Source organism: Micromys minutus (genome assembly GCF_963924665.1).
Source record: "Micromys minutus genome assembly, chromosome: 13".
Classification (NCBI taxonomy): domain Eukaryota; kingdom Metazoa; phylum Chordata; class Mammalia; order Rodentia; family Muridae; genus Micromys; species Micromys minutus.
The window spans coordinates 42,836,942-42,861,352 of record NC_137982.1 but is presented as its reverse complement, the minus strand read 5'-3'; the positions used below and the strand labels follow the sequence as shown (position 1 = coordinate 42,861,352).

The 24,411-nt window shown below is 43.4% G+C and overlaps 1 protein-coding gene across 2 annotated transcripts in view; it reads left to right on the top strand.

The window, feature by feature from the left end:
• The window catches only part of LRP2 (LDL receptor related protein 2), a gene marked incomplete at both ends in the record, with an annotated part of 151,842 nt that overhangs the window by 40,674 nt on the left and 86,757 nt on the right, over positions 1–24,411 (top strand). For both annotated transcript variants that reach the window (XM_080927260.1, XM_080927261.1), the window contains 12 exons: positions 4,792–4,902; positions 5,231–5,344; positions 6,776–6,892; positions 7,799–7,948; positions 9,016–9,135; positions 14,072–14,200; positions 16,301–16,470; positions 17,489–17,712; positions 18,270–18,476; positions 19,586–19,788; positions 21,443–21,583; positions 22,905–23,108. In XM_080927260.1, the coding sequence (XP_080783386.1) occupies positions 4,792–4,902; positions 5,231–5,344; positions 6,776–6,892; positions 7,799–7,948; positions 9,016–9,135; positions 14,072–14,200; positions 16,301–16,470; positions 17,489–17,712; positions 18,270–18,476; positions 19,586–19,788; positions 21,443–21,583; positions 22,905–23,108 (1,890 nt within the window). The remainder of the gene's footprint in view (positions 1–4,791; positions 4,903–5,230; positions 5,345–6,775; positions 6,893–7,798; positions 7,949–9,015; positions 9,136–14,071; positions 14,201–16,300; positions 16,471–17,488; positions 17,713–18,269; positions 18,477–19,585; positions 19,789–21,442; positions 21,584–22,904; positions 23,109–24,411) is intronic.

The window sequence follows — 24,411 nt, the reverse complement described above, 5'->3', positions numbered from 1 at the left end:
CCCTCTTTTACTCATGGACTTGGAACCCTTGTGAACCAGACTACTTGAAATTTGAGTTCTGGCTGTCCAGTTTACCAATTATCTGACATTCTTCAATGTCTTGGAAAAAGGTGTTCACTCCTGGGAGTGGGAATATCCATGTCTGTTAATACTTTACCTGTTTTTGGGACCTAGTTTTTGATATATTGTTGTTGATAATGATATTTGCTTATTTAGCCTTATGGGTTGAATTTACCAGCCAAACCAGTAAACTTTTTCTGGTAATCATTGCATCCCTCCAATCAGCCTGACAAGAGCAGAGTCCAAGACATTAAGTAAAAGAATGACTTTAAGATCTTGGAAGTCCACGTATCTGGCTGGACTTGTGGATCAGTAACTTATTTACTCTGTCTGTGATTTTGGCCTTTAGCTCACTCGCTCGCTCTCTTTCCCCCTTCCCTCCCTCTTTCCTCCTTCTCTTTTCCTTGTCTATAGTCCTGGCTGTCCTGGAACTCTGTAGACCAAGGTGGCTGACAGAACTCTGAGCCATTGCCTTCTGAGTGCTGGTATTAAAGGGTGGGTTACCATTTCCCAATGAGCTTTAGTTTTCTCGTAATGCACGGACGATGCCTTCTCTTTATAATTAGTTTTCTCTACTGTCCTCCCTCCATCTCTCCCTTCCCTTCCTTTTCTCTTTCCACAGGTTTTCTCTTGTGCCTTGGTTGGCCTGAAATTCACTAAGTGGAACAGACTGGCCTCAACTCCCCCACCTGCCTCTGCATCCCAGACCCAGGGTCTAAAGCCCTGTTTTGGTAGGATTCTGATCATGAAGACTGGAGACTTAGAGCTGTGTCTTCTCAGGGGTAAAAGACTGTTCTTAGAGGTTCAGATACTTGGCTGTATTCAGATGGCTTCCTCCTTGATTCTTGTTTTGTTTGGGATAGGTTTGCTTTACTTTTTAGTCCTGGCTGTCCTGCATCTAAATAGACCACGATGGCTTCCTAGATCTGCCTGCCTCTTCGGGTACTATCGAGCCTCTTTGCTTATGTAAATAGAACTATAGCATGAACATTTCTTGCACAAACAAATGTATGTGTGCGTGTTGTGGCATATGTCGATTTGTGGGAACAAGTCACTTCATTGGGATAGGAGGAAACAGAAGGAGCCTTGTGTGGTGTGAGGAAGTGTAACAATCCTGCCTTAGTTAATTGGCCCCGAACAAGGCTCAGGAAACAGCTGGTGATCTGAGGTGTTTCTTGCTCCTTCACATTTCACTTGGCAATTCTGCAGGGCACCATGGTCATTGGGTGGCTTTGCTCCGTGGTTAAAACAGTGTAAGGTTAGGTGCAGGCTTGCCAAATGTATTGCCCAAATGGGAAATTCACCCGATTATGACTTCCTGGACCTAGATTAACTTGAAACTCCTTAACATTTCCAGCAAGGGGAATTTGGAACTGTTTATGGGTGGATATCCGAGGGGGAATGCACCACAAATTATCTACATACAAAAAGGCCAGAAGGTGTGCAGGATTTGGAGTTGGGACCTGTCCTCTTTTGTTTGAGAGACATTCATTATTAGTATAGATGACGACAACAGCTGTTTGCCCCTCATTGGGAGAGCTGACCTCTGGCTATCCTGATAGCAACCTGATGGCATCAAGCTGGCCCTTTTAGCTGCTGGAAAAGAGCCTTGTCAGAGGATGCTGATCAGAAGATGCTTGTCAGAAGATGATTCTTTAAGTTTTATGGCTGGTGAAAACAAGAGCCCTGCCTAGTACATTGATTCCAGATCCTTCCTAGCCATAACAGCCCCCTTACATGTGGTAGCCACAGACCAAACCCAAATACATTTTTCCCCTGACAGGTGGCTTATATGTGGCAAAGGGCTGGCTTTCTCAGCTTGATGCTGCTCTTAGAAGGCTAGATAACACGTTGACTCCTGGAACTATCTGGCACATGGTGTGGCATGGGTGAGGGGGAGGGAATTGAGTGAGGATCTCACTTGGCCTTGTACATCTCTGAAAGTCAGAACTAATAAACAGAGTTGTGTAGCCCATTAAACGTACTTTTGCAAAGCGTAGCATCCCCATAAGGAAAGGGGAGGACTGGTCTAAGGATGAATTCAGTTTGGGGCTATTGTAAAATAACGTTCAGAATGAATTTAAAATTTTACTTAGCTCTTTTAAAATGCCTTGTATTTTGATGCTTAGTCTTACGGTTTTCAGAAGTAGCCACTCCCATTGTTTTCCTTTATTCTTTTGGACAAAGGTCCACCATGTTCTCCAACTTTTTTACTGTTCCTTTAACATTTTATTTTTATCTTATGTGCATTGGTGTTTGCCCGCACGCATGTCTGTGCCGAGGCTATTAGATGCCCTGCCACTGGAGTTCTAGACAGTTGGGAGCTGCCATGTTGATATTCAAGTTGGTGTTGGGTATTGAGAACAGCCAGTGAGTGCTCTTAACTGTGGAGCCATCTTTTCAAGCTCCCTCCCTTTTGTTTGTTTGCTTTTACAATACTTTTTCAAAGCAATACACTCATACATTGTGTGCCAGACATGACCATGAGTGGTGGGTACTTTGGTCTTTGTTCCACCAGTATGTTATTTCTGGTAACATATTGGTGGACTACACCTTTTTAAGAGTTTGTGGATCCTTGTAGCTCTTGGGCCCCAAGATGCTCATTACAAGTTGCGGGTACACATGGCAGTCACCAAGACACTTGTTGCATGGGGGTGGGGGTGGGGTGGGGAATCTTCCTTCTTATAAAGGCTTCCTTTCCTAGTCTTCCCTAGAGCACAAAAAGTGTCCCCTGTGGCTGTCCATTTCCCATATAAAGTATGAAGGGCATGGTTGTTCACTTCAGTGAGCTGCTGGCATCCAGGACACTTTCATTGTACGTCGAAGCCACTAAGGCCCTTAGTAAAGAGCCTTCTGTGAAGTCATGTGACTGAGTGGCTGCAAGGACACTTACCCGCCTACTTTGAACTGCTGGAAGCTAAGGATGTAAACTGGGAGAAGGTTATTTGAAAGCTTATCTTTAACACTGGGACGAGATGAATGCAGTTTAGTAAGCATTCTGTACCATAGCTTTTATGTGGCATGTCTTAGTAAGCTTGTAAAACCTCAAGTTTAGCTTCAGCCTGGGGATGTGCTATCCTTACTTTGAGATTTGCCTTTTCCTTGGTTAAAAATAGATCTGAAGACACCCAGAGAATCACCAGGAAAATAATCCTCAGTGAGAAAGACAACAGACCAAACAGGAGACCACACTGGTGTGAAGGACTATATAAACATGTTATGCTACATGCCTACTATCCCAACACTAGGGCAGCTGAAGCAGGAGGATCATGAGTTGAGGGCAGGCTAGCCTGGGCTACATAGCAAGACTCTACCACAAAATGAAACAAACAATAATAGAGTAAAGCAGAAACAAAACAACATTTAAACTCCATAGCTGGCTGTGGTAACTCAAATTCTCTCTCTCTCTCTCTCTCTCTCTCTCTCTCTCTCTCTCTCACACACACACACACACACACACACACACACTCTATCTTCATACACACCAGAAGAGGGAATCAGATACCATTATGGATGGTCATGAGCCACTACTAGGCAGTTGCTGGGAACCGAACTCAGGATCTCTGGACAAACTCTAAACTACTGAGGCGTCTCTCCAGCTCCACCTCCCGTCTTTTGAGTAGAGTTTCACGATGTGTCTCAGGCTGGCCTAGAACTTATTATGTAGGTCAGGCTTTCTTTAACTTCTAATAATCCACTTGCCTCAGATCTCTGAATTTACAGTTCTGAGCTACCTTTTCTGTTTAATATTAAACATTTTTTTCCATTACACTGAATGTTGTTCTAGTTCCTGATGCCAAGATTCTGTAAGTAGGGCAGGATCCGTGAGCAAAAGGGTTTCATTATGTGAGGAGCAAAACAGACACTCAGATGTATCATAAAGGATACATGTTCAGACTTACATCATGCCCTCCCTTTATTGGACATTCTGATTTTCTTCTGTGACCCAGAAAACCACATTAAGCATCTAGTAAATCTTGAGGTGTTTGTGTGTGTATTCACATTTATGAATTCGGGTAACTTGAAGATGGAAGACATCTGTACTGAAGGTAGAGACATTCCCTTTGTTGTCACTGTAAATAACCGAGTGACATGTGTTTGCAGGCATTTGCATTATATGAGGAATCATAAGCAATCTAAAGATATGTGAGTTATATGGAAGGATAGGTACAGATTGTGCACCTTGGGTAGCAATTACAGTTTTCAAAGCGGTTTACTGGACATTATTTTCTTAGGACCCGCTACGCCCTGTGGTAGTTATTCATACACGTCAAAGTGTAAGCATGTTGAGTAAATACCCACTGGCTATTTTCTCTGCCCTTGGCCAAGGTCTGACATTTAGGCTTGTTCCCATCACTCCAATGATAGACGTGAATCTTCATTTCCCAGAAGATATGTAAGTTCATGAGTTTCTAGAATGTGATTTGTATTGTATAAGAGGAAGTTCCATTTTGAATCATTATTTATTTCTCTAATTCTTCAGCCTTTATCTCCAAAGCTATCTTAGGGTCTCTTGGCTCCCATATCTTCCTTTGGTGAAGTTTTGGAGATCTTCATATTCACATGTAACTTACTGTGTGTGTCATTATTTGGTTAATGCATCTTTGCCTCACTCTGTCTCCTCAGGGACCATCTCATATTCGGTGCCCAGCATATGGCATTGTCTCAGGAAATGTTCATTACAAGGATGCCTTTATTTAAGGGTTGCCTGCTATTCTTTTCCTTAAACAGATTATCCAACATGTGACCAACTTACTTGTGCCAACGGAGCCTGCTATAACACGAGTCAGAAGTGTGACCACAAAGTCGACTGCAGGGATTCATCTGACGAGACTAACTGCAGTAGGTCATATCCACTTAAGGGGTGGTGGCTAGCTGAGGCAGGCTTATACTGACTTGAAAGGAACAAATGTGTACATCTCTTCCCAAGCCTGTGTCCACCTAATCCATTATCAGTTGTTTGGCATCAACCACCCCTGGGAGTATTTACACCACTGATTTTGGTAGAAGCTACAAATTGAGTCCTTTCTATTCCCCAAGGACTGGTTGTATTAGCTAACTTATTAGCTGCCTAATAAGTCATTTTTAAAATATGAGGTAGGATCTTCCGATGCAATTCGATGTGGTGATACCTGAATTGAAATGATCTCATTTCCTTTCTCATTCCCAGCTGCACTGTGTTCGCAGAAAGAATTTCAATGTGGCAGTGGAGAATGCATCCTTCGTGCCTATGTCTGTGACCACGACAATGACTGTGAAGACAGCAGTGACGAGCATAACTGCAGTACGGTGATTTTCCTTGTGCTGGGTCATGTGATCGGGGGTACCTTTTCCTCTCCCCAAAGCTAACATACCACTTATTTTGGTCTCAAAGAAGCCTCTGTTTGGCAGAAGAAGCCAAAAGTGCTCCAACCTTATTAGTCTTGCTTGACCTTTGATCCTTTACCCTCCAGGAATCTTAGAGGTGAAGAGTCACTAGTCAGCTTGCATTCTTCCCTACATCCTTTGTAACGGCGTCACAATATGTCTCGGGGCTCTGATCTTCTTCTATTTTTTAGAGGCAGGGTTTCTCTGTGTAGTCCTGACACTCACTCTGTAGCTCAGGCTGGCCTCTAACTCAGAGATCCACCTGCCTCTGCCTCCTGAGTGCTGGGATTAAGGGTGTGAACTACCCCCTCACGGTGAAGACTCTGATTTTGATGGAACTTGAGGGAAAGGAGCTTCCTGCTAACACTGTTCTATTGCATTAGAACGAGAAGGCCAGGAAGGTTGCTGTGAATGACTTGCACTGTTCACATCTTTCCATCTGACCCAAGAAAGAGGTCTGTGTGATGGCTGTACTCCGAACTTCCTTTCCTGGGATATTATAAAGCTAGAAAACACCACGATAAGAGATTTATCAGCTCCCATGACTCACCAGCTTCCTGGGGCCATTTGCCTTCTAGAATCTCTCTTCTGCTTTGATTGGTTGGTGCCCCATCTCCCGGTTTTTCTGGGATCTAGGTCTTTGGACCTGGGACATTGTTTCAGTGACTGAATTAAAAAGTTCCAGGCATCATGAGTGTTTTGGTACAGATGACAGTTAACAATGCTTCTTCTTTTTCTTCCTTTTTTTTCTCTTCCTTTCTTACCTCCTCTTCCTTTTCTTCTTCACGTTTGTCAAGATACTGATGCTCAAACTGATGCAGACACTTTAGTTCCTAGGAGTGCAATGCAGGCAGAAGGAACACTTTGATTTCCCCCAGGGATTGTGCCTCTGTAGTGCTCTGTTATGTGTAATTTGAAAAACACGGCCAGGTTCTGTGATCAGCAGCGCCTGCCTCACTCAGCTCTGCCAATTACCAGCCGACGCTTTTCCCTACTCCTGCCCATCTTAGTCGCTGCGGACGGAAAACACTAGACAGCCTTAATATTTTAAAATTAACCAGATAACTCAATGGCTGGGCGAAGAATATCCTGCCTCGTCCTCCTTGGTCTCGGCTGCTGACAGAGGCTGTAAACTATCGGTGCCCCAGACCTACATGTACGTCGCTTCCTCTGCTCCACCGCCTGCTCTGAATCCTTGTTCTCATCCCTTCTTCTTCCTCTTGGGACTCGGAAGTCCCACCTTTTCCCCTTCGCCCAGTGATTGGCTTCTGCCTTTTTGATTGACACAATCAAGAACCAATTAGGGAAACAATGCCGCCACCTACAGTGCTCTGCTGCTCTCTTCCAGACTATGACACCTGCGGAGGCCACCAGTTCACTTGCTCCAATGGCCAGTGCATTAACCAGAACTGGGTTTGTGACGGAGATGACGACTGCCAGGATTCTGGTGATGAAGATGGATGTGGTAAGCAGTAGACGAGATTCCTACCTACAATTAATGTTCCTCCCTCAGAGATTGAAAGGAGGCGACCCCGCTAGAACCTAGCTGTAACATCAACTAACTAACCCTCTTCTTCCCATCATTAAGGACAATGTCTTTCTTTTCTTTTTTAAACATTTATTTACTTATGTATACGAATGCTCCGTCTTCCTGTACATCTGACAGAAGAGGGCATTAGATCCCATTATACATGGTTGCGAGCCACCATGTGGCTCCCGGGAATTGAACTCATGACCTCTGGAAGAGCAGCCACTGAGTCATGGCTCCAGCCCCACGTTTTCTTTTCCTTCAAGGCTACTTGTTGTAAAAGTCCTAAGCCAGGGGAAAGAGGGAAAAGGCAGTGTTTAGAGCCTTTAAAAATGCCTTAGCTTGTGGTAGCTTGGGAATTTCGAGTCTGAGTCACTGAAGGTTGGGGCACAATGGGAGCCCTGGGATCGAACTCAGGACGGGCAGGTACAGGCGGCTTCCTATCCAACTGTCATTTGGGTAGGACACTGCCCCAGCATGCGCTCTGCTGCTGTCACTTGCGGTCCTTCCAGCAGTCTTCGGATACCTAATGTCCACTCTGTATAGCAGGTGCCTCTCACTGCTCAGGTCCAGACAGAAGGGCGACTCTTCTGATCCTGGGAGCATCCATTGGTTTTAGGCTTTGGTATTCCAGAGGTACACCACTTTTGATAACCTGGTTATCAGTGGTTGTTGGCTGCCACATTCAGAAAACTGTGGCATTTGAGCATATAGGATCTCAATAAAAAGGCTTGGTGGTAGCCTTTTTTGCAACCATTAGGTTGTTTGGATTTTTGTTTCTCACCTGGCTCCTATCTTCTTATAACCATGGGTGGCCCAGCACTCTCTTTCCTTCCCTTTCAGAGAGTAACCAGCGTCATCATACTTGTTACCCCAGAGAATGGGCGTGTCCTGGGTCTGGCCGATGCATCCCGGTTGATAAAGTTTGTGATGGAGTTCCCGATTGTCCAGAAGGGCAGGACGAGAACAACGCCACAAGTGGAAGATACTGTAGTGAGTGTGGGGACTGCACGTGGGTGCTTCCTGATTAGACAGGTTCTTCAATGCAGAGAGCATCAGTTGGCATTTGCACAAGATACCTCAGTTTAGTCGCTTTGTTGACAAACATTATGTCTCACGGCAGTTCTTGCCCACTGGTGGCATTTCATGCTAACCCACAGAGTAGACCATTTGGACAATTTTAAGTCTCTGCAAGCATCATGTTTGCTAATGTATTGACCGCAGCATGTCATTTGGGCGAGGCCAGAGTGGAACAAAAGTACATGCCAATAGGAAAAGTTGTTCTACTATCAATTATGAAGCCTTTAACATGGGAGTTTACCCACTGAACTTTGCCATCTGCCGTTACCTATATTTGATGTCTTATTTTATACTGGTCTTATTTGGATATATTAAGGCAAGCTTCTGATTCCTAGGGTGTGTATGTTGTTTTCCTGTGGTTCTTAGAATAGGTAATGAACTAGCTATTATTGGCTATTCTAAATAGCTATTTGGTATATAGGCACCCTTTTTTTCTCCCTTCCTCTAGTCAACCCGATTCTGAGAACATTTCACATCTCAAAGGGGACAATTTTGAACTTTTTGAGTCTCATCAATTGGACACTAACTCAATTGGTAATTTCACAGATGAGCACTCATAGTTCTAACTCCAAGGATTTCCCCCTCTTGTCCTTCCGTTCAATTTGGAAAGATTTAGTATAGCAGCTTTGGAATAAACAAATGATATGTAATCGAAGTTTAGAAAAGAGATATTAATAGAAAAAACAAACAAAAACTAATCTCCTGAAAGCCTGCTATTGGAAGCCAGCCACAGTCAGAACTACCAAAGCTTATGACCCTGATTGTTCACAAATGGAGTGAATAGCCTTTCATACCCATGTGTAACAGTAAAGGAAAAGAGGTTTAAGACACATAAATAAAGCATTGCAACATAGTATCAGAGGAGGTGGCAGGTTTTCCTGCTGTACTGCATTCTCATTGGGTTTTTCCTTTTTGGAAATTATTAGGTAAACCAGTCCTGTCCAGAGTCCATCCAATTAAGTTTGTTTTCTTCTGTTTAGATACGGTTCTCTGCTCTATCTTAAGTTGTGAGTACCAATGCTATCAGACGCCATTTGGAGGAGAATGCTTCTGCCCCCCAAGTCACATCATCAACAGCAATGACAGCCGTACTTGCATTGGTAAGTGTCAGCTTGGAAGGTTTCATCAGAGGTTCCAGCCCTGAGGCTTTTGTGAGGTGACAAACAAGAGCATGGAGTTGACCAGTGAGACCTGTTCACCCTTGACTTGCTTCCTTTTGAAATATTTAGAGGATCTGGCTGCTGGCTGTCTTTTATTTTTTAATTATTTTATTTATTTACAGTCCAGTCATTGCCCTCCCCCCTCGGGCCTCCCTCCCACAGTTCCTCATCCCTTTCCTCCATCCTCCCCCTTGCCTATGAGAGGGTGCTTCCCCCTCCCCCAGCCTCCCCCTTCCCTGAGGCCTCCAGTCTCTCAAGGATTGAGCATATCTTCTCCCACTGAGGCCTGACCAGGCAGACCTCTGCTGTATATGTGCCAGGGGCCTCAAACTGGCCTGTGTATGCTCACTCTCTGGGCGTTCCCTGGCATCTGGGCTAGTTGAGACTGCTGATCTTCTTCTGGGGCCCCCTCTCCCCTTCAGCTTCTTTAGTCCTTGCCCTAAATCAATCATAGGGGTCCCTGACTTTAGTCTAATGATTGGGTGTAAGTGTCTGCATCTGTCAGCTGCTGGAAGGGCCTCTCAGAGGACAGCCATGCCAGGCTCCCGTCTGTAAGCACACCATAGCATCAGTAATAGTGTCAGACCTTGGTGCCCCCACCATGAGATGAATCTCAACTTGGGCCAGTCACTGAACTTCAGTCTCTTCTTCATTTTTGTTCCTGAAGTTCTGTTAGTCAGGAGCAATCCTGGGTCAGTATCTCTCTTGCTTTTTACTTAGCATAAACAGTGTGGGGTTGTGTAGCGTTTATCAGACAAAATGTGTTTTTGTTGATTCCCCTCCACAATACCTCCCTCTCTCTCTCTCTGACTGCTTACTGCTCTCTTTCACGCCTACCCTTCTACAATAACACCCCTTTCCCCCCTTTCATGGTCTCCTTTTCATAGGCTTTCAAACCCATTCCCATACTTGCATATTAACATAAGCTGGGGTGGAGAGCCATGCTGTATTTTAAACTCTGAAAACAGACACAAGGAAATCTTTTAAAGGACTGACGTTCATCAGGTTGGAGTGCTTGCTGCTAAGTTCAGTTCCCAGATCATGTGGTGGAAGAGGAGATTCAACACTTGCAGGCTGTCCTCTGACCTATGGCATGTGCATTACACACACACACACACACACACACACACACACACACACACACACACCTCTTTTAGGAAAGTATTCTGAAAAACATTCTAAACATACTAAATTTGGATAAACCTAACGAAGTTATTCAGTTTTTATTATCAGCATCAGTCTCAAACATAGCTACACATTTTTAAATATAGTTGACCTTAGTAACTGCCTATAGACAGAAGGCCATTTGGATACATTTGCAAATTCAACCTGAAGAAAAATTTTTTTAAATCAAATTTCATGACAGGGCAGTATAAAAGTGAAATTAGGTTTTGTATTAAGAAAATATCTTAAAACCATTGTTTAATGTTAGTGTGTTGGTGGGGCAGAGGGTATGCTACAGGACACATGTGGAGGGCGGAGCATAATTTTGTGGTTATGAAGGTTTGGGGATTGAACTCATGACGCCAGGTTTGTGTGACAATCACCCGGGCTGTTTTTCTGCTCACTAACTTGGAATCTTGAGAAATTATAATAGCAAGGTTTGCTGTCATTTTATATTCAGTAAAATAATCCAAGGAAGTTATTCCTGCGATAATGGAAGGAATGCAGTGTTTTTCCTGTGCCCCCCTTCCTCTTCTTTGCCTCTGCCTACCAAGTTCTTAGATTATAGGCATGCACTACCATATATGTCCAATTTTAGGATATAGCCCTGATATTTAAAACCTTAAATGCCTATCTCTCTTAAGTAACTATAGTTATTTAGTCTTAAATATCAAAATCAAATGGGTCTCCCGGTGTCTCACGCTGAGCACTTAGGAAAGGGGATGAAGATCAAGATTTAGCTGGATAGTGAGTTAGGCTAGCCTGGTCTACAGAAGACCCTGTGGTTCATGCCTGTCACCCCGAGGCTGAGAAAAGTCGAAACTATTATAAGCAGTGATCCAGGTTTTTAATAGTGTGAAGATGTTTTGTAGCTGAACTGTTCTCCGAGTTCCCCGTTTATTCTCAGTGAACTGGGGTGCAGTCAAGGATTAAACCGCCCACACTGGCGCATCCTCATCTGGCAGGTGGACTTTTCCATTTAACTCTGGAAGCCCTGCCCCTGTCCCCTGGCATCCCTCTGTGAGTGGCTTGTTTTCCTAGGGGCGGTGTTCATTTGTGGGGTGAGGCTACCCCTTTGTCTTTGGCCCGGGTCAGGCGGCTCTGCTCCCCTGGGTGCCAGCGTGCTGCCAATCCCATTCCCAGGCTTTCCCTCTAGGCATTTCCCTTTTCTCTCCGTAGAAAAGGAATTCCAGGAGAAATACCAGAAGCCTTGCTCTCAGTATTACATCAGCTCTCCTTTTTTTTTTTTTTTCTTTCACAATCCCCCATGCAAGCAGTGGGGTGAGGATTGTGGGGGTGGGGCTTATAAGAGGTGGGAATTGTGGGGGGTGGGGATTGTGGGGATTGTGAGGGTTGGGGATCGTAGGGATGGGGTTGTGGGGGGTAGGGATTGTGGATGTGGGGATCATGGGGGTGGGGATAGTAGGATGTGGGGGTTGTGGGGTGTAGAGGTTGTGAGGGGGTGGGGGTGGAGCGTCAGCAGTCTTGCTGCAGAAACTAGATAAGCCATGAAGTCTTTTCAGCAAGAGTGACTGGCATTTACAGTGTGCCCTGTTCTGTGCCGTCCATAACCTGTTCCTGTGCCTTTTCTCCCACTCAGCATAGCACATTTCCTGTCCTTCCAATGTACAACTCTGAACTGAGGCTTGTCTCTACAGGAGCTTCTTAAACGTCAGAGACATTTTTTTTTTTAACTTCGCAAGGTGTTTTGAGTTCGATGATGTGATTCGGAAAACCAGACTAAGGGAGCCTCCAGTTGTTTTTAGGGTTTACCAAACACATTCAGTCCGATGCACAAAAGGAGCCGCGGTGATTGACCATCGGACCTGTTTTAAATTTCAGCGGACACCCTTCCAGTCGCCCCACCCCCATCCCCTAGCTCTTTCTGGGACATTCATACAGACAGCCTCATTTAGAGATAAGCTCAAAAGTCTACGTTGGAGGGCCTTTGTGACTGGAAGGCCCCCTGCCACCTGCAGAGGTCTCTTCTGTGACCTCCCCTGTCAAAAATTCAAGAGTGCATAATTTACTTTGGAGGCCATTTGTTTCAAAGATGACCGTTTTTTTTCTTTTTTTCTTTTTTGTTTTTAAATCTGTGTGAAGAGAAGAGAGCTCTAGTTTAAACACAGGACTTTATGAAACCAGATAGACGCTTGTGTAAGCTGAGTTGAGATTTCAGGAGAATTGTTTTGGTTTGCTCTCTCAAGCATTTCAACTCAATAAATCCTCTGCCTGGTTTCACCCTCTGCTTGGCTGACTGGCTGACTCCTTACACAGACTTGAGGTGCAGGGTGCCTTCCTGAACGTGTCTCTCCATTATACACCTTGGTGGTAAATCAAGAATAAAACGGAGCAATCTGGACATGGAATCTGGTGTCTTTCCACCATTCATTGGTCCTCGGAAGTTTTGACCTGACAGTGGAGTTTCTGTGACTTGCAGGGGCCAGTTATTGGGCTCATTGTTTCTGACTGACAAGACACGATGTTTGTTGACAGAATGACATTGTGCGGCAGGGTCAGGGTGGGGAGATCATTCAGCACACAATGTTTCACACAGCCAGGCAAGGAGGCATCTTAGGTGATCTCTGCCCAAAAGCAGTGTCTGAATTTTGTCAACTAGGTATTTGTTCATAGGAGTGGGGGCCAGAGAATGAGAAAGGAAAAGGCATAGATGGGTGTGAAAGAAAAATGTGTAGGCTGTGTTTCATTTGGGCCGTTTCCACGGTGTGCCTAGTTTCGTGAAAGTCCCCCGTTCCACTTTTGTTTTCATATCTTACTCAACTGATGATAGATGTTTAATTAGCCTTCATTTTTCACCCTTAGGGATCTAACAATCTTTCTGGTTGTGGTTTCTTTTGAGTCACGGTCTTATGTGTAGTCCTATCTTGACCAGTACTGGCAAAGGACATGGTATGCAGTTATTGGAAATGGCAGTAATATGACACATTTATTCAAATCTGAAAGGTATTCAGAGCAAGGTGATAGGAAGGGCATTTGGGCCTCTGATGTCCAGTTTCTTCTGTTTGCCTTTCATATTCCTGCTGCTGAGAGACTCCAGACCCAGAATCAGATGGTGGGCCTGTGAGAGGGCTCAGTGGGTAAAAGTGATTGCCTCCAAGCCTGATGACCTGAGTTCAATCCCAAGGATTTACATGGTATAATTTAAGCACCAACTCACAAGGTGTCTCCTGACTTTCACACACATACCCTAACCCTACATAGAGACTTTGTCTCCAACAAACCCAAATTAAATAAACAAACAAATAAGGAAGTATGATCAATATGTAAATATTCCCATAGCTTCACTTTTCTTGAATTCAGTAGTCACATGTAGATATCGAGGACTTCAAGTGTGGCGGACCAGGCTTCAATATGTTTCGATAACTAGGGGACACATGGCTAGTATTGGAAAAGCATAGGCACAAGGGGACACATTTGTGCCAAAACTCATGCATCTTGTAAAGTGTTAATTAGTACTAACAGTGAGACATAGTGACATGTGTCTGTGGGTACAGTGCCATGAACCACCGTGAAAGTGAGCCTTCCTGGGGAGTGTTCTTGGGCTTTCCCCTTGATGGAAATACCTGTCTTAGGTACACTTCTGCACAAGGACATAATCATGCTTCTGGACATAGCATCCAGTATTTCTGTCTGGGAATCCCCAGGGAATGTGGACGAACATGATTACCGATGTGTTTCTCTCACGTGGTAGATTTCGACGACTGCCAGATATGGGGGATCTGTGACCAGAAGTGTGAAAACCGACAGGGCCGGCACCAGTGCCTCTGTGAAGAAGGCTATATCCTGGAGCGCGGGCAGCATTGCAAAGCCAATGATTCCTGTGAGTGCACAGCAGCAGGCTTCCAGAATCTTCTTTCCATAGCTGGTGCAAAAGAAATACCAGTATTTATGTCCCTGGCTAGGCTTTCTCACCACTGAGGGGAGGTAGCCTTTCAGCCTGGAAGCAAAGATAAGCCTTAATTGCATATTATTGTTAAGGACCAATTTGCATATTAATGGTGAACATTCCTAACATTTCTCTCTTCTTTGCCTTCCCTTTGCAGTGCTAGGTACTGAGCCTCAAGCCTTCAGTTTGCCTTTGAATTTCAGGGTGTGTGTGTGTGTGTGTGTGTGTGTGTGTGTGTGTGTGTGTGTGTAGCCCTGGCTGTCCTGGAACTCACTTGGTAGAAAAGTTCTGGCAGGCCTTGAACTCCCGGAATACGCTAAGCCTACCTCTGCCTCCTGAGTGCACTGACTGGCTGAGTTTCAGTCATTTTTAATGGCTTTCTTCACCTAATTATTGTAGAATAAGATTTATGGCTGCAGTTGATTGGCAAAAATATTTAACCTTTAATTTGCCTGTTACAAATGTGTTGAAATTATCTGTAGAAGTAATTTAGAAAGCTCCAAAAATGGACATGGTAAATTTAGTTTACATGTTTGTGAACATCAAATTCTAGGTAGTCAATGGAAATTATTTGTCATACGGGACTTCAGGGTGTAAATTTTTATTCCTTTCTTCCCTCCCTCTTTATTACTTCCACCGAGGCATGTGGCCAGCCTTTAGCTCAGTTTACACTTGGCTTTTAAATTCATCCTCACGTGACCCATATGGACAGACAGCCTGTTTTCTGTTTCTTCTTGCGTATTTCCCATATGCTAACTTTTGAGGTACAGATGATTTTGACAGCCACATTTATTTATTTTTGAATAGCTACTATGCTGATGGTCAGTTTGGAGTGATGGCTATGGTTACAGTCCTAGCACGTGGGCTGTGGGAGTTCACGGTCATCCTCAACTCCGTAGTAAGTCTGAGCCAACCTGGACTCTGTGAGATCCTGTCTCCAGACAAGAAAATACAAGTAGTTTCATGTTAAAAAAATTTAAGTCTATTCATATTAAGTATATATATAAATATGTCCTTCTATCCTTGATCCCATCTCCCAAGGTTTATATTTCCTTTGCCTCAAGCAATTGTTCCTTCATTTCAATCTTAGAGAATTTAAAAATGCAAAAGTACAGTTACAGATATTTAACTCCATTGTTCCATGTATTAGTAAACACGAGCATTTTGCTAATGTCATGCATTTTTAAGACACTTCCTTGGTGGTGGTGGTGGTGGTGGTTGTTATTTTGGAAAGATTTATGAGACAGTTTCTCACAGTAGCTCATGCTGGCCTAGAACTCACTGTGTAGGCCATGCTAGCTTTCAACTGGATAGTCCTCCTGCCCCAGCTGCCTCCTGAGTACAACGAGAGGACCTCTGCACCGCTTCCTTAGTTTTTTATATTAAGGCACAGCACATCAGCTTTGAATGCATGTACAGTTTTTATGTGTCTGAGTGTTTTGTCTGTGCGTCTGTGCAACTGTGGTATGTCTGCTACCCAAGACATCTAGAGGAGGGAGTCTGAAAACCTGGAACTGGAGTTCTAGAAATCACAAGGTGCTCTTCAAACCTGCATCCTCTGGAAGAGAACCCAGCGCTTTTAACCATGGAGCCATCTCTTCCCCCCATGCACATAACTTTGTACACCAGTCCGTCATATTTTTAGCCACTACTAATAACATTCATTGAGTGGTTGCATCACGATGTCTTGTGTACTTGAGAGTCTGTAGTGTAGACTTGGATCCACCGGAGCCGTATGTTCCTGGAGTCTTTAAAATGCGATCTGTATTTAACAGAGCACAAACATACACGTGACTATAAGCTGTCCAAGCCAAGAGATATACGTGCTGTATTCTTTTCTTAACTGCACTGGACCAACCGTGAGGGCTTTGCTCTAACCCACTTCATGTGGAACACTTTGTTAAGCATCTTTGTGAGCCAGCTCACCTCCTGTAAGGTTGGGAGAAGGGTTGCTGTCTGCTTGTCTCATGGGATTCATAGAGGTTGACACCAATTGTTCCTCACTGCTTTGGCTGCCTTCCTTCTCCCTCACAGTCAGTACGGCCTCCATTCTCTTCTCCGATGGTCGGGATTTGCTAGTAGGAGATCTTCATGGAAGAAACTTCCGGATTCTAGCAGAGTCTAAGAACCGAGGACTGGTTATGGGGGTGGATTTTCACTATCAGAAGCGCAGAGTGTTTTGGACAGACCCCATGCAGGAGAAGGTAAGTAGAAGATTCAAGGGCATAGCTTATGGTCCGAATGGAACCAAAAGCACCAAGTGCTGATAGCTTTTCATTTTGGGGGGAAGAGAGGGGGAAGTTCCTTTGTTTTCTGACACAAACAGCCCTTGAAATGTTTTATGTTAGTCCGTGTCTTTTCCATGCTATACTATTACATGTGACCCGTGACACAAAGACAGCTATTATTTTGATTAGCCTTGAACAATTTTTAATTTTATTCGTAAAGGAGTCCAAAAGCCTAATTAAAAGAAATCATAGACTTTCAGAACCAGATAGTCGCCATTTTGGAAACTTGATCATTTAAAATATAAAAATACTCTTCTTACTTGCATGATAACAATCAGAATCTTTTAAACCTTAATTTGTACATGGAATTGTAATGGAAGGTTGGGCAAAAAAAAAAAAAAAAAAAAAAAAAACTGGCAGTTTTTTGTGACAGTCAAAATCTCATCACATTGTTTTACTTAGGAAGTAAGATTGATTTTTGTTAGAAATTTGAATATAATATAGATTCAGATTTATGAAACATAAATTTTAGAAACTATTAAAGAGTTTATTCTGTTTATTCTTATTGCATTTCTTTTAATGTGAAACCAAGTGTACTTTTAAAAAATTTTAATTAAGGATAACACACAAAGTTGAGAATTTTGATTATTAGCAATTCTTATTTGAATAAAACTAAAAATCAAAACAAACTACTGTTATCATAAACAAAACAAAACCATGTGTTTACCCTTTATATACTCTTAACAAAATTCATTTTCTTCTGGAAATATTGTAGGGTTGAGGTAATTCTATCATCTATCTTCTGTCTGTCTTATCTGTCTATCTATCTATCTCTATCTATCTTCTGTCTGTCTAACTATCTATCTATCATCTATCTTCTGTTTGTTTTATCTGTCTATCCATCCATCCATCCATCTATCTATCTATCTATCTATCGGAAAACCGGGTTCATGCTCAGGATTAGGAAGTATAGTGATTGTGTTATTTCTTTCAGGTGTTTTCCACTGACATTAATGGCTTAAATACCCAGGAAATTCTTAATGTTTCTGTGGATACTCCAGAGAATCTGGCTGTGGATTGGATTAATGATAAACTTTATCTGGTAGAGACAAAGGTCAACCGCATTGATGTGGTTAACTTGGAGGGAAAACAGCGTGTTACTCTCATAACTGAAAACTTGGGGCATCCTAGAGGAATTGCTCTTGATCCAACTGTGGGGTAAGTGACACCTATCCCTCTCTATACATATCTAACCCATGGTGGAGTCATTGGAGGGTAATTTTGAGCTCCTTTAGGTTTTGTACTCTTGAACTCATCTTTAGTCGGTTCCTAAGCATAGAGGCTTTAACAGAGATCAGTAAATTTTAATCCATATGAGGAGATGTAATCTAAGCACACCTATCAGTGTCCTGGAAGCACCTGACATGTTGGTGTGACTTGTCTTCTTTCTATTTAACCACAGTTGCCTAGCTCTGGGCTCTGTTTTGTTATTATAACACAATATGAGCATGTTCTACCTATGTTAAGGGGATCCCTTGAACATGAACTGACGACAGGGCTGTTAAAGAGGGCAGGCCGTTGTGAGTACTTTCTTAGCACTTGTTCCCTTCAGAGCGTAGATCTCATGCTGATCATCAGTGTGAACCAACACAGCACACCAAATGCCTGCCTCCCTTCAGGCCTAATGAGAATGTTTTAGACGCCCATTTGCGAGTTTTAGGAGGCTGAGGTGAACTTACGAACAGATTCTTTCATCTTCTGCTCTTCTTTTGTAGCTATTTGTTTTTCTCAGATTGGGGAAGCCTCTCTGGGCAACCCAAGGTGGAGAGAGCCTTCATGGATGGCAGCAATCGGAAAGACCTAGTAACGACCAAAGTGGGGTGGCCTGCTGGGATAACTCTGGATCTGGTGTCCAAGCGAGTTTATTGGGTGGACTCTCGTTATGACTACATTGAAACTGTAACATATGATGGAATTCAAAGGTGAGTTTTTTCTTTTTTTTAAATGGCTTTATAAAGTTGGGAGGAATTTTGTAAATATGAAAGGCCAGAATTACAATCAGCTTTGTGATTTTATGAGATCTTTGTACTGACTTGTGCTCTCAGTGACCTGCTCTTTCCTAGCACCAGGAGGCAGAGGCAGGTGGATCTCTGAGTTCGAGGCCAGCTTGGTCTACAGAGTGAGTTCCAGGACAGCCAGGACTACACACAGATAAACTTGCCTCAAAACAAAAACAACAAATAAACCGATAGCACTAACATTTATTTTCTTATTTTTATTACTATTATTTTGCGTTTTGTTTTCATCTTTTTCAAGAGCCCCAGTGTACTGTTTTCAGGGTTTGATAACATCTTTTTTTCTCAGATAATAGTTTCTCCTTGAGAATATCTCTAGCTCTGTGTCTAATCAAATGATTGTTTACGTCAGCTGTGATACACATTCTTTATTTCTTTCCTTTACTCAGTATCATCTGCCTTGTATTTTTCCTATTTAAGCAGTTCTGGCCACTGTGCTCCTGATACAGTTCCAATCTGTGGATAGTTTCATCCCGCAGCTCAGGGTGGGAGTACTGCAGGTTTATCAGGCACGAACCTGCGGTCCGTTGTCTGGCCTCCTAGTTGCTGAAGTGCAATGGGATATTGCTCTTGGGGAATCACCCACCAGGTTTCTGATCCTTAAAATACCGTCTCACATCCTAGCCTTCTATGTGGGGCAACCCAAAAAGTGTGAATGCCAAGTGAGAAAACTAATTTCTCCCTCAAATGTCGAACAAGATGAAGGGCTGGTTTCCTCCTCTTCCTCTTCTCCTTCGACTTGGTAGCACTGGGACCTTAACCTAATGGGAATCACCCTACTTCTGAGCTACAACCTCCACCTGATGGTCAACACTCAGCTGTCTTTGTCTAAGAAAGATAATTCTACATAATATGAAGGGATTTCAAAAGCATCCCCAAATAGGTCTATTTCAACTTGTTCTATATTATAACAGGATCTAATCTAGGTTTTTAGAGATCCAGCTGGACAAATTGCCTCTTCACTTAATAAAAATGAGCAACAGAGATCTGACCCATGCTTGTATCCTTTGTAACAGGAAGACAGTAGCTCATGGAGGCTCCCTGGTCCCTCATCCCTTTGGAATAAGCTTATTTGAGGAACACGTGTTCTTTACTGATTGGACAAAGATGGCTGTGATGAAAGCCAACAAGTTCACAGAAACCAACCCTCAAGTGTACTACCAGACTTCCTTGATGCCTCATGGAGTGACAGTTTACCATGCCCTCAGGCAGCCCAATGGTGAGTCTCTGGACAGTGTTCACCATACTTGATACAGGAAAGGGTTTCTCGTAGTTATGGAAACTAACGAGGAACCACATGAGGCTTGGTCGCTGTGCGGGTATATTCACAGTTGTTGAGAGTGCTAACCTTCTCAAGATCATGAACATTTGAGGAAATCAATGTCGATTATTCTAGGATTGCAGTCGCAAATGTCAAAGAGATGCCTTGAACGGATGCTCCTTGGCTCCCGTGCTGTCTGCCAGAGCCTGCCAGGTGCTTCGTTCTAGTAGCAAATGGACTATACCAGCCACTTACCCTCCACTGGGAGCAGCATTATCCTGCTACACACGAGGACATTGGGGTTCCATGTGACATAAGAGCTCATTTTTCTTACTGTCAAGTGTGTTTTCTACTTGTTAGGATATGGTTTGCATTTGTTCTTTGGTTTGCATTAGGGCTGCATAGACCAAATGTGTTTGGTATGTTTGTCTAGTCCCTAATTAAATCTCTGGTTGCAAATGCCTTCAATCCCAGCCAAGGCAGGTATCTCTGAAGCTGAATATACTATAGAGCCATAGTAACGAAAAATGCATAGTGCTGACTTAGAAATATGCATGAAGGAATCTTGGTTAGATACCGTTATTTTAGAGCAGGATTTATGTGTATTTGAACTTGGACATATTTATTTTGCACTGTATTTGGCTATTTTCTGTATTTGTGGACCAATGAAAAGAAGCACTTGTTGTTGGTAGAAAGATAAATCACAATTTTGAGAGAGTTCTCATGTTGACTGAAGAATCTGTTTAGAATGAAGAACAACTGTCAAGTAATTAAATCGACCTTAGAAAAAGGAAAGAAAAGCCACATGTCAGAACAAAATCATACACTAAATATACTTAGATGGCTAACATTTGATACGATACACTTGAGAAAAAATGCATGCTTAGTCTGAAAACAGATGTCTCTGGAATCAGAATTGAATTGAATTCAGAGCTACTGTAATCTATTCAGCCATCCATATTGCTTTCATCATTTGGCTCTGAATGATATCTGGAGAATATTCCCTCAAGTCAACACAGTAAAGAAAATAAGAGTAATTCAAAGTTTCTGAAGATGGTTTACAAAGTAGATGAAGTGAGGAGTCCTGCACTAACACCCACACGTTGGCTCACAACATCCTGTAAAGAGGGGATATGATGCCCTCTTTTGGCATCTTTGGGCACTGCACACACATGGTGCACAGACAGGCAAACACCCATACAGGACAAACAAAACATTTATAAAGCAGACAACGTAACTTAGTGTTGGCTGCCTTGAGCACAGGCTGCAGTGGCCTATCTGAAGGTGTAAACTTGTGTGACAGATGCATAGCACAGTTTGGAACCAGATCTCTTTTACCCAACCACTCAAATCTTGGCAGCTTTTCAGAACCTGCTGGGATAATAATTCTTCTCTCTAAGAGCCATTGGTAACACACCAACTTTGGGATAGTAGTTCTTCTCTCTGAGAGCTATTGGTAGAACACTAACATACTTGCAAAACATCTATTCTCTAAGTAGTAGGAAAACCATATAGCAGGAAAGATTCTGTCTTAGGGGTAAATCACTTGGTTGTATGTGGTTTGCGTCACACATTCTTCTTCAGTGTGTCTTAGTCTCTGTGCTTTCTCCAGCCACCAATCCATGCGGAAGCAACAATGGGGGCTGTGCGCAGATCTGTGTTCTCAGTCACAGGACGGATAACGGCGGCCTGGGCTACCGGTGCAAGTGTGAATTCGGCTTTGAATTGGATGCTGATGAACACCACTGTGTTGGTAAGAAATCCCACCTTCACTGTCTTTCTGGTGGACATCACATGGTTTCTGCGCACATGCTTCTGCCCAGACTGTCCGGTTCTGCACTGGGCTAGCTCTGTTGACTGAATTCTTCCCCATAAGAAGGGTACAGTGTTCTCTGTATATAGAACCATGGGAGGATTGAGATTTCCTTTTGTTCCTTGTTCAGGGTTGAAGATCTTTTCATAGAGTCTATATGATTAGGTTTAAGCTACTTTCTATTTCTACTGTTCTTTTTAGGCCGGCCTAGAACTCATGGTCTTCCTGCTTCAGCAACCTAACTTGCAGCTGTGTACCACCATTTGGGGTTCTCCACATCACCCCTCCTCCGTCCTAGGGTTGGAACCAGGCTCTTGTGCTCTGCCAAACCCTTACTATCTCCACTTTACATGCTTGCCTTAATTATGATGGGATGGGAAGCTGCCCATTTCTATGACTGACTTCTAGATCAGCTGGCCTTATCTTCCAAAATAGTTCCTCTTTCCTCCCTGTCCTCCTCCTGGTTCTCTTGGAGACTGCCCTTTTTCTTGGTTATCAGCTCATCTATTCCTGATGACTCTGCACCCCGATAATACTGTTGACCCCATTCATGAGTCTTCATCCTCTGGACATATGCTTGCTCTCTAGATATTCCTGCCTCTGTTGCTAACTTCCCCAAGAATCTAGTGTTTAAAATAATAGAACATTGGCTAATGATTTGATTTTAAGCTTCTTCAGTTTTTGCCTTTTCAGTTTGGAAGCGCTTCTATTGTCTTTAAGTTTTCTAACACGCCATCCTGGTTTTCTTTGCTTTTGCACATCATTCTCTATTTTTTTCATTTCTTCAATCTCCTCTCCTCTCCCTTATGTCTTTTAAAATAATCTGCATAATTGCTACCATCTCTATCTGTCTCTCTCTATCTCTCTGTTCATCTCTCTGTGTGTCTCAGTCTCTGTGTGTCTGTTTCTGTGTGTCTCTGTCTGTCTCTGGTTCTGGGAGTCAGGGCTAGAACTCCTCCTCTGGTCTTTGCCCTCTCAGGAGTGAACCTATGGCAAACACAAGAAGAGCTGACCGTGCTGTGACTATGTGATATTTGTGGATACGTATATAACAGAGAGAGAGGGCTTTAATACTTGTGACCACCACTTACATATTTCCCTTCTTCTACTAGACTGGTTTCCAGTTCTATTCACTCTACATTTAGCTGTGGTTCCTCCCATCGGTACATTTTAGGATGCTCTAGTGTACCGATGGACATCTCCAGAACAGGGCAGGGGCAGCATTGTTAGCTCACTCTCTGTGTCCTTCCTCTTCCTACAGCTGTTACGAACTTCCTGCTCTTCTCGTCGAAAACGGCTGTGCGTGGGATCCCAGTCACCCTCTCCACCCAGGAAGATGTCATGGTTCCCGTCACAGGGAGTCCTTCCTTCTTTGTTGGAATTGATTTTGATGCCCAACATAGTGCCATCTTCTACTCTGATATGTCAAAAGACATAATTTATACACAAAAAATTGATGGTACAGGTGAGGATTGTGTGTGTGTATGGAAGTATTTGATTTGTTTTCCCCAATACTAGCAATTACTCATTTGTTTTGCATACATATTCATATATGCATATGTATGCATATAAATGTAGGCGTTGCCCTCCTCTTCTCTATGCCTCTCCTTTGCTATAGCTCACACTGGCTTGGAACCTGTAAGAATGCCCCTGCCTCAGCCTCCTGAGTCCTGGGTTAATAGATATGAGCCATCCCATTCCCCGATACCTACCTCTCACTTACTTTTCCAGACAAATCATAATCAGAGTTGGCTTTACTTGTAAGTTTGTTGGAGATAGGGTCTTACTATGAAGACCCAGCTTGCCTTGATCTGTGTAGTATAACCCAGTCTGGCCTCAAACTCACAGCCATGCTCCTGCTTCAACTTCCTAAGGCTTGAGCCGCCACCCAGGCTCAGGCTGTGGTTTCTTTCTTTTCTTAACTTTCTTTCTTTTCTTTTCTTTTCTTTTTCTTTTCTTTCTTTTTTTTTTTTTTTTGGTGTTGTTGTTGTTTTGTGTTATTTTTTTTTTAAGAAAGTGCATTTTAATATTGACAAATGAGACTTCAAGTTCTTGGAGCCCCAAACTGCTGGTACTTTGTCCTCTCTGTCCTTCAGTCCCTGTCACTCACTCACTAGCTCCTGGCTGAGCTGTGACAGCCCCTGGCACTCTCCTCTCCCCTCTGCTCCCATTGGGACCTCCTAGCCTGCCACACATTGGCCTCATTACTGCCTCTGCTCCCGGTGCTTTAGTTTGCATCTTCCCCATTCATCGTCCTTAGAAAAGCTCAGCAGTCACCTCCGCACCATGGACAGTACCCACGGTGTTGAATGGATGCATGTAACATACCTGGTTCGTAGTGACTACTTAAGCAGCGTATTTCTGTATTATTAGCACAAGAGGCCACCTTTTATTTTTTATTAATTCATTTACTTTGAAATCCCCTCCTCCCCCTCGTTTAAATTTGTTTTCCCTTTTTTGAGACAGGGTCTCTCAGTGTGACAACTCTGGCCGTCCTGGAACTCTCTCTGTAGACCAGGCTTGCCCTAGGAACTCACAGAGATGCACTGTGCCACCAGGCCTGGCTACCCCCCCCCCCTTTTCCCCTTAAAACACACTGCAAAACAGAAGTGTGGTTGCTTACTCTCAGTGAGCTAGAGAGTAGGAAGCCACAACGTTTTCAGAGGGAAGGAGAGTCAGAGGGAAGGTGGCGTTTTTCTCAGGTAGCCAGCTCTTCTGGTTTCTTTGCAATTTTTGGCTTCCTGTGGCCGTACAAGACCGCTGAGAGT